We start from the raw sequence: 14,206 nt of genomic DNA, 5'->3' as shown, positions 1-14,206 counted from the left end.
CCACCCTTTGTGTATAGGAGTCTTTCCCCTTTTCTCTCCTTAATGGTCTCTCTCTCCTTTTTTTAGACTCTGCCCCCTAGTCCCAGACTCCCCCAACCAGCAGGAAACAGTTTCTCTCTATCGACCCTGTCTGCTTCTTGAATATCTTGAAAACCTCGATCAAATCACCTCCTGAACCTTCTAAATTCTGGAGGTTACAAGCTGAGCCAAGATTAGCCTCATCGATTGAGGGAGCAGGTTCAAAGGGCTGAATGGGCCTCCTCCTCTTCCTGTGTAACAGGCTCGAGAGGGGCTGAATGGCCTCCTCCTGTTCCTGTGTAACAGGCTCGAGAGGGGCTGAATGGCCTCCTCCTGTTCCTGTCTAACAGGCTCAAGAGGTGGGCTGAATGGCCTCGTCCTGTTCCTGTGTAACAGGCTCGAGAGGGGCTGAATGGCCTCGTCCTGTTCCTGTGTAACAGGCTCGAGAGGGGCTGAATGGCCTCGTCCTGTTCCTGTGTAACAGGCTCAAGAGGTGGGCTGAATGGCCTCGTCCTGTTCCTGTGTAACAGGCTCGAGGAGAGGGGCTGAATGGGGCCTCCTCCTGTTCCTGTGTAACAAGCTCGAGGAGGAGGGGGGCTGAATGGGGCCTCCTCCTGTTCCTGTGTAACAGGCTCAAGGAGAGGGGCTGAATGGGCCTCCTCCTGTCCCTGTGTAACAGGCTCGAGGAGGAGGGGGGCTGAATGGGGCCTCCTCCTGTTCCTGTGTAACAGGCTCGAGGAGAGGGGCTGAATGGGGCCTCCTCCTGTTCCTGTGTAACAGGCTCGAGGAGGAGGGGGGCTGAATGGGGCCTCCTCCTGGTGTTGCGAGAGTGAGGGACACAGAGACAGAAATAAAATGACGAGCGAGATCTCACCTCCAATGTTGTGCAACGATATGATGACAGCAGTGACGATTTTACCAGGCTGCCCGAACGCTTTGTGGCCTAGCTGCTCGTAGGCCCTGATTCCTAAAGGAAAGAGAGAACAGGGGCTCACCAGAACGTACAAAAGTCAAGCAGGAGGAAGAAATGCCTCAAAGCTCAGAGCAATTTCTATCCACCATCTCTCACGGCCTCAGAAGGCCTCTGAAATGCTTTACACGGCTTGCAAAACCCAAACAGAATGCCTGCAATTCAGGGCGACTCCCAATGGGCCAGCACTTGCAGTGCAATCCTGAGTGCGCCGATAGTTACACGGACAACCAAGTTAAGATAACCAGTTGGGCTGGTAACACGGGCTAGAAGTGCCAGACATGTAGCTTCCTCCATGGCCACACCTCAGTGAATCGGAGTCAACTTGCCAACCAATCAGCACCCTTTCCCCCCTCCCCCGCAGTATAGATTCTTGTGATAGTCTGAACTCCGGCATTCTTGTGTTTATCCTGATGAGTGCAGGATGAAAGGCTTCGGCAGCACGTCTCTCCCCTCAGCGATATTCACGGAGTTATTTTTGAGCCGTGGTCACTGCTGGAAAGCAGGAAACAAAGCAGGTGATTTACCCAGAGATCGCACTGGGATCACAGAACCTCATGTCGCAACAGGGCCCCTCAGCACTGACCCTCCGACAGTGCGGCGCTCCCTCAGCACTGACCCTCCGACACGCGGCGCTCCCTCAGCGCTGACCCTCCGACAATGCGGCGCTCCCTCAGCGCTGACCCTCCGACAGTGCGGCGCTCCCTCAGCGCTGACCCTCCGACAGTGCGGTTCTCCCTCAGCACTGACCCTCCGACAGTGCGGCGCTCCCTCAGCGCTGACCCTCCGACAGTGTGGTTCTCCCTCAGCACTGACCCTCCGACAGTGCGGCGCTCCCTCAGCACTGACCCTCCGACAGCGCGGCGCTCCCTCGGCACTGACCCTCCGACAGTGCGGCGCTCCCTCGGCACTGACCCTCCGACAGTGCGGCACTCCCTCAGCTCTGACCCTCCGACAGTGCGGCGCTCCCTCAGCACTGACCCTCCGACAGTGCGGCGCTCCCTCAGCACTGACCCTCCGACAGCGCAGCTTTCCCTCAATACTGCCCCTCCGACCGTGAGGTGCTCCCTCCCTACTGACCCCCCCAGTGCAGGGCTCCCTTACTACTTGTATTTTTGTGTTCTGGTGTGGGATATGTTCCTGACCACTGGGTTGTCAGGGCTGGAGGAGGTTACAGAGATAGGGAGGAGTCTAGGGGTTGGAGGAGGTTACAGAGATAGGGACGGTTGTAGGGGCTGGAGGAGGTTACAGAGATAGGGAGGGGTGTAGGGGCTGGAGGAGGTTACAGAGATAGGGAGGGTTGTAGGGGCTGGAGGAAGCTACAGTGATAGGGAGGGTTGTAGGGGCTGGAGGAGGTTACAGAGATAGGGAGGGTTGTAGGGGCTGGAGGAGGTTACAGAGATAGGGAGGGTTGTAGGGGCTGGAGTGAGGTTACAGAGATAGGGTTGTAGGGGCTGGAGCAGGTTACAGAGATAGGGAGGGTTGTAGGGGCTGGAGCAGGTTACAGAGATAGGGAGGGTTGTAGGGGCTGGTGGAGGATATGGAGATAGGAAGGGTTGGAGGAGGTTACAGAGATAGCGAGGGTTGTCGGGGCTGGAGGAGGTTACAGAGATAGGGAGGGTTGTAGGGGCTGGAGGAGTTACAGAGATAGGGAGGATAGTAGGGTTGGAGGAGGTTACAGAGATAGGGCGGGTTGTAGGGGCTGGAGGAGGATATGGAGATAGGAAGGGTTGGAGGAGGTTACAGAGATAGGGAGGGGTGTAGGGGCTGGAGGAGGATATGGAGATAGGAAGGGTTGGAGGAGGTTACAGAGATAGGGAGGGTATTAGGACTGGAGGAGGTTACAGAAATAGTGAGGATTGTGGGGACTAGAGGATGTTACAGAGATAGGGAGGGGTGTAGGGGCTGGAGGAGTTACAGAGATAGGGAGGCTAGTAGGGTTGGAGGAGGTTACAGAGATAGGGAGGGGTGTAGGGGCTGGAGGAGGATATGGAGATAGGAAGGGTTGGAGGAGGTTACAGAGATAGGGAGGGTATTAGGACTGGAGGAGGTTACAGAAATAGTGAGGATTGTGGGGACTAGAGGATGTTACAGAGATAGGGAGGGGTGTAGGGGCTGGAGGAGTTACAGAGATAGGGAGGCTAGTAGGGTTGGAGGAGGTTACAGAGATGGGGAGGATTGTAGGGTTGGAGGAGGTTACAGAGATAGGGAGGGTATTAGGACTGGAGGAGGTTACAGAGATAGGGAGGGTTGTGTGGTTTGGAGGAGGTTACAGAGATGGGAGGGTAGTAGGGTTGGAGGAAGTTACAGAGAGGGAGGGTATTAGGACTGGAGGAGGTTACAGAGATAGGGAGGGTTGTGTGGTTTGGAGGAGGTTACAGAGATGGGAGGGTAGTAGGGTTGGAGGAAGTTACAGAGATAGGGAGGGTATTAGGACTGGAGGAGGTTACAGAGATAGGGAGGGTTGTGTGGTTTGGAGGAGGTTACAGAGATAGGGATGGTAGAAGGGTTGGAGGAGGTTACAAAGATGGGGAGGTTTGTAGGGTTGGAGGAGGTTACAGAGATAGGGAGGGTTGTACGGGCTGGAGAAGGTTACAGAGATAGGGAGGGTTGTAGGGGGCTGGAGGAGGTTACAGAGATAGGAAGGGGTGTAGGGGCTGGTGGAGGTTACAGAGATAGGGAGGGTTGTCAGGGCTGGATGAGGTTACAGAGATAGGGAGGGGTGTAGGGGCTAGAGGAGTTACAGAGATAGGGAGGCTAGTAGGGTTGGAGGAGGTTACAGAGATGGGGAGGATTGTAGGGTTGGAGGAGGTTACAGAGATAGGGAGGGTAGAAGGGTTGGAGGAGGTTACAGAGATAGGGAGGGTAGAAGGGTTGGAGGAGGTTACAGAGATAGGGAGGGTAGAAGGGTTGGTGGAGGTTACAGAGATAGAGAGGGTAGAAGGGTTGGTGGAGGTTACAGAGATAGGGAGGGTAGAAGGGTTGGTGGAGGTTACAGAGATAGGGAGGGTAGAAGGGTTGGTGGAGGTTACAGAGATAGGGAGGGTAGAAGGGTTGGAGGAGGTTACAGAGATAGGGAGGGTAGAAGGGTTGGTGGAGGTTACAGAGATAGAGAGGGTAGAAGGGTTGGTGGAGGTTACAGAGATAGGGAGGGTAGAAGGGTTGGAGGAGGTTACAGAGATAGGGAGGGTAGAAGGGTTGGAGGAGGTTACAGAGATAGGGAGGGTAGAAGGGTTGGTGGAGGTTACAGAGATAGGGAGGGGTGTAGGGTTGGAGGAGGTTACAGAGATAGGGAGGGTAGAAGGGTTGGAGGAGGTTACAGAGATAGGGAGGGTAGAAGGGTTGGTGGAGGTTACAGAGATAGGGAGGGTAGAAGGGTTGGTGGAGGTTACAGAGATAGGGAGGGTAGAAGGGTTGGTGGAGGTTACAGAGATAGGGAGGGTAGAAGGGTTGGTGGAGGTTACAGAGATAGGGAGGGTAGAAGGGTTGGTGGAGGTTACAGAGATAGAGAGGGTAGAAGGGTTGGTGGAGGTTACAGAGATAGGGAGGGTAGAAGGGTTGGAGGAGGTTACAGAGATAACAAACAGGGCGATGTAGTTTTGGTGTGATGAATATTAGTGTGGGTGAGGGGGTGGCATTGGGAGGCTGGCCCTGGGGTGGGGGGGGTGGTGGTGGGGAAGGTGCCAGGAAAGAGAAAAAGTGGTAAAGCTCACCGACAAATCCGGCCGACCTGAGGAGTAAGTGGATGGAGTAAGCAGACAGCATGGCGATACATATCAACAAGATTCTGGAACGGCAAACAGACAGAGTTAGAGCCAGCGCCGACTGCGACTGCGCCTGTCTTACTGAGACATCCCTTCCAACCCACACTCGTTCACCGCCCCCTCCCCCACCCCCCGGGCTTCCTTCAGAGTGTGGGACAGACTGAGAAATACCCGCGGGACTGAGTCAGGGATGGGGGCTACGAGATGTCCATTCCTCAAGTGCGGCGCCAGTGATTGGGGGAGGCGGGGGATGGGTCAGGCAGTCTTGGATTCTAACCCCACTCCAAAGACTCGAGCCCCACAGTGCAGGGCCCCAAACAGCTGACAAGTGGGCGAATGAAAGACCGCATCGCCTGGTTATATTCAGTAAGAACTTGCATTTCTCCAGCACCCTTCACCAGCTCGGGATATAACAACACTGCTCACAGCCAAAGAAGGAGAGACACTGAAGTCTGCTCTCTGTTGTAGTCAGGGAAACGCAGCAGCCAATTTGCGCACAGCAAGCTCCTGCAAACAGCCATGTAGTCATGACCCACGTCACCTGTTTTTAGTGATGTTGGTTAGGGAATTAATCTTGACTGTGCTGCGCTGTCAGATCATCAGTGTTGAGGGAGCACCGCACTGTCGGAGGGTCAGTGCTGAGGGAGTGCCGCACTGTCGGAGGGTCAGTGCTGAGGGAGCGCTGCACTGTCGGAGGGTCAGTGCTGAGGGAGCGCCAAACTGTCAGGGAGTCAGTGCTGAGGGAGCGCCGCACTGTCGGAGGGTCAGTGCTGAGGTAGCGCCGCGCTGTCGGAGGGTCAGTGATGAGGGAGCGCCGCACTGTGGGAGGGTCAGTGCTGAGGTAGCGCCGCACTGTCGGAGGGTCAGTGCCGAGGGAGCGCCGCACTGTGGGAGGGTCAGTGCTGAGGGAGTGCCGCACTGTGGGAGGGTCAGTGCTGAGGGAGCGCCGCACTGTCGGAGGGTCAGTGCTGAGGGAGCACCGCACTGTCGGAGGGTCAGTGCTGAGGGAGCGCCGCACTGTGGGACTGTCAGTGCCGAGGGAGCGCTGCACTGTCGGAGGGTCAGTGCCGAGGGAGCGCCGCACTGTGGGAGGGTCAGTGCTGAGGGAGTGCCGCACTGTCGGAGGGTCAGTGCTGAGGGAGCGCCGCGCTGTCGGAGGGTCAGTACTGAGGGAGCGCTGCACTGTCGGAGGGTCAGTGCTGAGGGAGCGCCGCACTGTCAGAGGGTCAGTGCTGAGGGAGCGCCGCACTGTCGGAGGGTCAGTGCTGAGGGAGCGCCGCACTGTCGGAGGGTCAGTGCTGAGGGAGCGCCGCACTGTCAGAGGGTCAGCGCTGAGGGAGCGCTGCACTGTCGGAGATGCCGTCTTTCAGGATGAGACGTCAAACCGAGACCCCTTTGTTGCGGGTGTAAAAGTGTCCACGGCTGTTATGGGAAGAGAGGCTGGCTGTGGCTGCGGAGGGTGGGGTGGGGTGGGGGGAGTTCTCCCTGACCTCCAGGTCCGGTGTGGCCTGAGGTGGCGAAAGGAGCTTTTGAAATGCAGAGTCTTTGCCCGCAGGCTTGTTAGTGAGGGACCGGGAAGGCTGTCGCCTGGCCCTTCCTCTCCGTGACTATGTGCAGATTTCTCGACTTGGACAGGTCCCAGCTGCACAGTGCCCGAGCCAGGAATGATGCAAGACAGAGAGTTTATTGCAACTTCCAAAAGAAGAAACACGTCAGTGCTTCAGGAACCTTCCTTTGGCAGCGTCAGCCGGCCACTCGCTTGCCGCTACAAAGCAGCTCTGGGCTCACCTCAACCGCGATGCCTCATACAGTCGAACTGCATGCCGACTGCCTCGCCCCCAACCCGGGCTGGTGCTGAGGTGATGGCTGTACCGAGGGCTTCTGGAGCGGCCGTTGAGGTGCTTCCCGAGGGTACGCGCTCAGCTCCAGCCGGCCGTTGGTGCAGCCACAACGCCCCCTGCCAACTCTCCTGAACCTCCCCCTGCTCCCCCCCCTTCCCTGCCCACCCCCAACAAGCGCACGAGCAGCGATACTCACACAAACACGACAAGGCCTGTGTTGGACATGGCATAGGCGAGGCCCAGAATGCCACTGCCCATGATGGCGTTGCTGAGGTTGAAGACAGACATCCCGAACGAGGTCTTGCCTTCAAACTGTAGAGGAAGAGAAACCATCAGAAACTCGGTGTATGACAGCGGCTAGAAATGCCCAAGTGTGCGTCTCCCCTTAAACCAGTTTCCCTACAGACACCAGCACACAGAGTAAATCTCCCTCCATACTGTCCCCATCAAACACTCCCAGGACAGGTACAGCACGGGGTTAGATACAGAGTAAAGCTCCCTCTACACTGTCCCCATCAAACACTCCCAGGACAGGTACAGCACGGGGTTAGATACAGAGTAAAGCTGCCTCCACACTCTCCCCATCAAACACTCCCAGGACAGGTACAGCACGGGGTAGATACAGAGTAAAGTCCAAGTCCTTGATTGCACTGCTGAATGGACTCCTCCTGTTCCTGTGTAACAGTCTCAAGAGGGGATGAATGGCCTCCTCCTGTTCCTGTGTAACGGGCGCAAGAGGGGCTGAATGGCCTCCGCCTGTTCCTGTGTAACAGGCTCGAGAGGGGCTAAATGGCCTCCTCCTGTTACAACCTACCAAAGCAGGTCCCGAGTGGGATTTGAATTTTAAAATAGAGCGTGAGGCGGATGGGGATTCGGAAATCGTTGGAGTTCGCAGGGGTTTCTCAGGGAGAGTTCCCCACTGGAGCACACAGGGGTTTCTCAGGGAGAGTTCCCCACTGGAGCACACAGGGGTATCTCAGGGAGAGTTCCCCACTGGAGCACACAGTGGTTTCTCAGGGAGAGCTCCCCACTGGAGCACACAGGAGTATCTCAGGGAGAGTTCCCCGTTGGAGCACACAGGGGTATCTCAGGGAGAGTTCCCCACTGGAGCACACAGGGGTATCTCAGGGAGAGTTCCCCACTGGAGCACACAGGGGTTTCTCAGGGAGAGTTCCCCACTGGAGCACACAGGGGTTTCTCAGGGAGAGTTCCCCACTGGAGCACACAGGGGGTTTCTCAGGGAGAGTTCCCCACTGGAGCAGGCAGGGGTTTCTCAGGGAGAGTTCCCCACTGGAGCACACAGGAGTATCTCAGGGAGAGTTCCCCACTGGAGCACACAGGGCTATCTTGGGGAGAGTTCCCCACTGGAGCACACAGGGGTTTCTCAGGGAGAGTTCCCCACTGGAGCACACAAGGGTATCTCGGGGAGAGTTCCCCACTGGAGCACACAGGGGTATATCGGGGAGAGTTCCCCACTGGAGCACACAGGGGGATCTCAGGGAGAGTTCCCCACTGGAGCACACAGGGGTATCTCAGGGAGAGCTCCCCACTGGAGCACACAGGGGTATCTCAGGGAGAGCTCCCCACTGGAGCACACAGGGGTTTCTCAGGGAGAGTTCCCCACTGGAGCACACAGGGGTTTCTCAGGGAGAGTTCCCCACTGGAGCACACAGGGGTTTCTCAGGGAGAGTTCCCCACTGGAGCACACAGGGGTTTCTCAGGGAGAGTTCCCCACTGGAGCACACAGGGGTATCTCAGGGAGAGTTCCCCACTGGAGCACACAGGGGTATCTCAGGGAGAGTTCCCCACTGGAGCAGGCAGGGGTTTCTCAGGGAGAGTTCCCCACTGGAGCACACAGGGGTTTCTCAGGGAGAGTTCCCCACTGGAGCACACAGGGGTTTCTCAGGGAGAGTTCCCCACTGGAGCACACAGGGCTATCTCGGGGAGAGTTCCCCACTGGAGCACACAGGGGTTTCTCAGGGAGAGTTCCCCACTGGAGCACACAGGGGTTTCTCAGGGAGAGTTCCCCACTGGAGCAGGCAGGGGTTTCTCAGGGAGAGTTCCCCACTGGAGCACACAGGGTTTCTCAGGGAGAGCTCCCCACTGGAGCACACAGGGGTATCTCAGGGAGAGTTCCCCACTGGAGCACACAGGGGTTTCTCAGGGAGAGTTCCCCACTGGAGCAGGCAGGGGGATCTCAGGGAGAGTTCCCCACTGGAGCACATAGGGGTTTCTCAGGGAGAGTTCCCCACTGGAGCACACAGGGGTATCTCAGGGAGAGTTCCCCACTGGAGCACACAGGGGTATCTCAGGGAGAGTTCCCCACTGGAGCAGGCAGGGGTTTCTCAGGGAGAGTTCCCCACTGGAGCACACAGGGGTTTCTCAGGGAGAGCTCCCCACTGGAGCACACAGGGCTATCTCGGGGAGAGTTCCCCACTGGAGCACACAGGGGTATCTCGGGGAGAGTTCCCCACTGGAGCACACAGGGGTATCTCGGGGAGAGTTCCCCACTGGAGCAGGCAGGGGTTTCTCAGGGAGAGTTCCCCACTGGAGCACACAGGGCTATCTCGGGGAGAGTTCCCCACTGGAGCACACAGGGGTTTCTCGGGGAGAGTTCCCCACAGGAGCACACAGGGGGTTTCTCAGGGAGAGTTCCCCACTGGAGCACACAGGGGTATCTCAGGGAGAGTTCCCCGCTGGAGCACACAGGGGTTTCTCAGCGAGAGTTCCCCACTGGAGCATACAGAGGTATCTCAGGGAGAGCTCCCCACTGGAGCACACATGGGTATCTCAGGGAGAGTTCCCCACTGGAGCAGGCAGGGGTTTCTCAGGGAGAGTTCCCCACTGGAGCACACAGGGTATCTCAGGGAGAGTTCTCCACTGGAGCACACAGGGTATCTCAGGGAGAGTTCCCCACTGGAGCACACAGTGGTTTCTCAGGGAGAGTTCTCCACTGGAGCAGGCAGGGGTTTCTCAGGGAGAGTTCCCCACTGGAGCACACAGGGGGTTTCTCAGGGAGAGTTCCCCCGCCGACCGCTTCACTGGGCTTGACAAAGTGTAAAGGCTGTGGAAGGGTTTTGCTTACGTCTGTGAACTGGATCTGTTTCTTCTCGGAGAGGTGAGGCAGGAACTCTTCACATTCGGCTGCAGTGGATTCACAGGCTTCATAACTGGGGGAACATCAGAGAAAACTCTCCAGGTGAGTGCAAACATGAACTGGCAGCATTCGAGGCATTACATTGTCAGCCACTGAATGGAGAGGAGATGCATCAGGAAGGCTTATCCCACGTGCTAAATCCAGGGCACCACGCTGTCGGAGGGTCAGTGCTGAGGGAGCGCCGCACTGTCGGAGGGTCAGTGTTGAGGGAGCGTCACGCTGTCGGAGGGTCAGTGCTGAGGGAGCGCCGCACTGTCGGAGGGTCAGAGCTGAGGGAGCGCCGCACTGTCGGAGGGTCAGCGCTGAGGGAGCGCCGCACTGTCGGAGGGTCAGTGCTGAGGGAGCGCCGCACTGTCCGAGGGTCAGTGCTGAGGGAGCGCACGCACTGTCGGAGGGTCAGTGCTGGGAGAGCGCAGCACTGTCGGAGGGTCAGTGCTGAGGGAGCGCCGCACTGTCGGAGGGTCAGTGTTGAGGGAGCGTCACGCTGTCGGAGGGTCAGTGCTGAGGGAGCGCCGCACTGTCGGAGGGTCAGTGCTGAGGGAGCGCCGCACTGTCGGAGGGTCAGCGCTGAGGGAGCGCCGCACTGTCAGAGGGTCAGCGCTGAGGGAGCGCCGCGCTGTCCGAGGGTCAGTGCTGAGGGAGCGCACGCACTGTCGGAGGGTCAGTGCTGGGAGAGCACCGCACTGTCGGAGGGTCAGTGCTGAGGGAGCGCCGCACTGTCGGAGGGTCAGTGCTGAGGGAGCGCCGCGCTGTCGGAGGGTCAGCGCTGAGGGAGCGCCGCACTGTCGGAGGGTCAGCGCTGAGGGAGCGCCGCACTGTCGGAGGGTCAGCGCTGAGGGAGCGCCGCGCTGTCGGAGGGTCAGCGCTGAGGGAGCGCCCCGCTGTCGGAGGGTCAGTGCTGAGGGAGCGCCGCGCTGTCGGAGGGTCAGTGCTGAGGGAGCGCCGCGCTGTCGGAGGGTCAGTGCTGAGGGAGTGCCGCGCTGTCGGAGGGTCAGTGCTGAGGGAGCGCCGCACTGTCGGAGGGTCAGTGCTGAGGGAGCGCCGCGCTGTCGGAGGGTCAGTGCTGAGGAAGTACTGTCTTTGCTGCTCTGTTTTTTCTCAGACCAGGCAGCGAATCAGGGCACGTGGACAGGTATGAGGGGGATAGAGTGTGAAACTGAAGTTAATGGTTAATCCGGAGTCAAGGTTAGGCCGGGACTAAATGAGTGCGATTGATAACCTCAGCTAACATCCTGCAAACATTCTGGCAACTCCGTGAGAATTGAACAGTCCACGTCATTCTCCAGGTCTTAACAACTGTTTACAAACTGATAACCATCACAATCTCATTCTCATTGCCAACTGAACTCTAACGGCAACAAAAACAGAATTACCTGGAAAAACTCAGCAGGTCTGGCAGCATCGGCAGAGAAGAAAAGAGTTGACATCTCACTCCCCCCCCCGTCTTCATCTCCCCTTATCCCCATGCCCCTCTATTTCAATCTCCCTCATGTGTTTATCCAGCCTCCCCCCCCGCCCTTAAACACATCAACACTATTCACCTCGACCCCTCCCTGTGGGGGTGAGTTCTACATTCTCCCCGCTCTCCTGGGTAAAGACGTTTCTCCTGAATTCCCCGATTGGATTTATTAGGGACTGTCTTATATTGATGCCCACCCCTAGTTCTGGTCTCCCCCCAACAAGTGGAAACATCTTCTCTACGCTGACCCTATCGAAACCCCCTCCATCATTTTAAAGAGCTCGATCAGGTCACCCCCCTCAGCCTTCTCTTTTATAGAGTAAAGAGCCCCGGCCTGTTCAGCCTTTCCTGATAAGTTTTCACCTCTCAGTTCTGCGATAATCCTTGTGAGCCGTTCTTTGTAGCTTCTCCTGTGCATCTGTATCATTTTTAATAATTTTGAGACTGGAACTGTGCACAGTGCTCCGAGAGTGGTCTAACCGAGGGGGATACGGAGACCGGAACTGTGCAGAGTGCTCCGAGTGTGGTCTAACCGAGGGATACGGAGACCGGAACTGTGCACAGTGCTCCGAATGTGGTCTAACCCAGGGATACGGAGACCGGAACTGTGCACAGTGCTCCGAGTGTGGTCTAACTGAGGGATACAGAGACCGGAACTGTGCACAGTGCTCCGAGTGTGGTCTAACTGAGGGATACAGAGACTGGAACTGAGCACAGTGCTCAGAGTGTGGTCTCACCGAGGGATACGGAGACCGGAACTGTGCACAGTGCTCCGAATGTGGTCTAACCCAGGGATACGGAGACCGGAACTGTGCACAGTGCTCCAAGTGTGGTCTAACTGAGGGATATGGAGACTGGAACTGTGCACAGTGCTCCGAGTGTGGTCTAACTGAGGGATACGGAGAATGAAACTGAGCACGGTGCTCCAAGTGTGGTATAACTGAGGGATATGGAGACCAGAACTGTACTCAATGCTCCAAGTGTGTCTAACTGAGGTATACGGAGACCGGAACTGTGCACGGTGCTCCAAGTGTGGTCTAACCGAGGGATACGGAGACCGGAACTGTGCACAGTGCTCCGAGTGTGGTCTAACCGAGGGATATGGAGACTGGAACTGTGCACGGTGCTCCGAGTGTGGTCTAACTGAGGGATACGGAGACTGGAACTGAGCACAGTGCTCCGAGTGTGGTCTAACCGAGGGATACGGAGACCGGAACTGTGCACAGTGCTCCGAATGTGGTCTAACCCAGGGATACGGAGACCGGAACTGTGCATGGTGCTCCGAGTGTGGTCTAACTGAGGGATACGGAGACCGGAACTGTGCACAGTGCTCCGAGTGTGGTCTAACTGAGGGATACGGAGACTGGAACTGAGCACAGTGCTCCGAGTGTGGTCTAACCGAGGTTTGATCTATATTTAACATAATCCTCTCTACTTTTCCACTGGATACCTGTCGAGGGCCGCCCTAGCTGGGTTTTGTTGTGACATGGTTTCGTTTCACTGCTTTACAGCTGTTAAAGCCGGGCGTCATGTTGGGGAGCACGAAGAGAGCTTGTCACACTTACCCATCGTTCAACATCATCTTCTCCGGGTTCAACTCCCCCAAGTGATTCCCATTGCTCAACATTTCTCCCTCTTCCGTGCTGGATAATTTCTCCAATTCCATCTTTTCTTTGGGTTTTTTTTAATTTCACAAATACGGATGCAAGTTTGTGTTGGGAATCTGCAGGAGATCTATTCACGTCTGTCTGGAATCTGAGGTATGTTTCTCTTCAACCTGAGAGAGAGGCAAAGAAAGATAAACAAAAATGGTCAACTATGGACAAAAATCTTCCCTAACTCAGACACCTCTATTCTTTTAGATTCATTCATGGGATGTGGGTGTCGCTGGCTGGGCCCAGCGTTTATTGCCCATCCCTAATTGCCCCTTGAGAAGGTGGGGGGTGAGCTGCCTTCTTGAACCACTGCAGTCCCCGTGTGGTGTAGGTACACCCACCGCGCTGTTAGGGAGGGAGTTCCAGGATTTTGACCCAGCGACAGTGAAGGAATGGCCGATATATTTCCAAGTCGGGATGGTGAGGGGCTCGGAGGGGAACTTGCAGGTGGTGGGTGTTCCCCATGTGTCTGCTGCCCTTGTCCTTCTAGGTGGTAGAGGTCGTGGGTTTGGGCGGCGCTGTCGAAGGAGCCTTGGCGAGTTGCTGCAGTGCATCTTGTAGATGGTACACACACTGCTGCCCCTGTGCGTCAGTGCTGGAGGGAGTGAATGTTGGTGGATGGGGTGCCGATCAAGCGGGGCTGCTGTGTCCTGGATGGTGTCGAGCTTCTTGAGTGTTGTGGGAGCTGAAACTCATCCAGGCAAGTGGGGAGTGTCCCATCACACTCCTGACTTGTGCCTTGAGGGATACGGAGACCGGAACTGAGTACAGTGCTCCGAGTGTGGGGGATAGGCTTTGGGGAGTCGGGAAGGTGAGTTACTCGCCACAGGATTCCCAGCCTCTGAGCTGCTCCTGCAAGTCTTCAGCTTCTGAGGGTGTGAACTTCTGATGGGTGGGGGGGTGCTGAACCCCACCCTCACCCCCTCCCACCAGCCCCACACCAAACAACAGCTTGGCCTAGCCTGCAGCTCACCCAGGTACCGCATTTCACCTCTGACCCTAGGTGGCGGACAGGTTCAGAGGTCAGGAACACTGGGCTCAGCCCCCAGCTGGAGACCCGTGAGTCCACACTTTAGGAAAGGTGTCAAGGGTTTGCAGAGGGTGTGGAGGGGATTTACCCAGAACTGTTCCAGGGGTGAGGGGACTTCACTTAATGTGGAGACGCTGGAGGAGCCGGGATTGTTCTCCTTAGAGCGGAGAAGGTTAAGGGGGGAGATTGAATCGAGGCGTTCAGAATCACGAGGGGGTTTGGATTGAGTCAATGAGGAGAAACTGTTTCCAGTGGCAGGAGGGTCGGTAACCAGAGTGGGGGGAGGGGGTCACAGATTGAAGAGAATCGGTA

General features: G+C 56.9%; 1 protein-coding gene across 2 annotated transcripts in view; it reads right to left on the bottom strand.

Annotated features, from left to right (window-relative positions):
• slc38a5b (solute carrier family 38 member 5b) overlaps positions 1-12,986 on the bottom strand; it is a 38,599-nt gene extending 25,613 nt beyond the window's left edge. For both annotated transcript variants that reach the window (XM_041181427.1, XM_041181428.1), the window contains exons 1-5: positions 12,775-12,986; positions 9,679-9,763; positions 6,790-6,905; positions 4,702-4,775; positions 893-985 (exon numbers count right to left, since the gene is read on the bottom strand). In XM_041181427.1, coding sequence (XP_041037361.1) covers positions 893-985; positions 4,702-4,775; positions 6,790-6,905; positions 9,679-9,763; positions 12,775-12,875 — 469 coding nt within the window. In that variant the 5' untranslated portion in view covers positions 12,876-12,986. The remainder of the gene's footprint in view (positions 1-892; positions 986-4,701; positions 4,776-6,789; positions 6,906-9,678; positions 9,764-12,774) is intronic.
• Positions 12,987-14,206: the final 1,220 nt, after the last annotated feature.

Source organism: Carcharodon carcharias, assembly GCF_017639515.1.
Source record: "Carcharodon carcharias isolate sCarCar2 chromosome 35 unlocalized genomic scaffold, sCarCar2.pri SUPER_35_unloc_4, whole genome shotgun sequence".
NCBI lineage: Eukaryota > Metazoa > Chordata > Chondrichthyes > Lamniformes > Lamnidae > Carcharodon > Carcharodon carcharias.
This window is presented reverse-complemented; position numbering and strand designations above follow the sequence as displayed.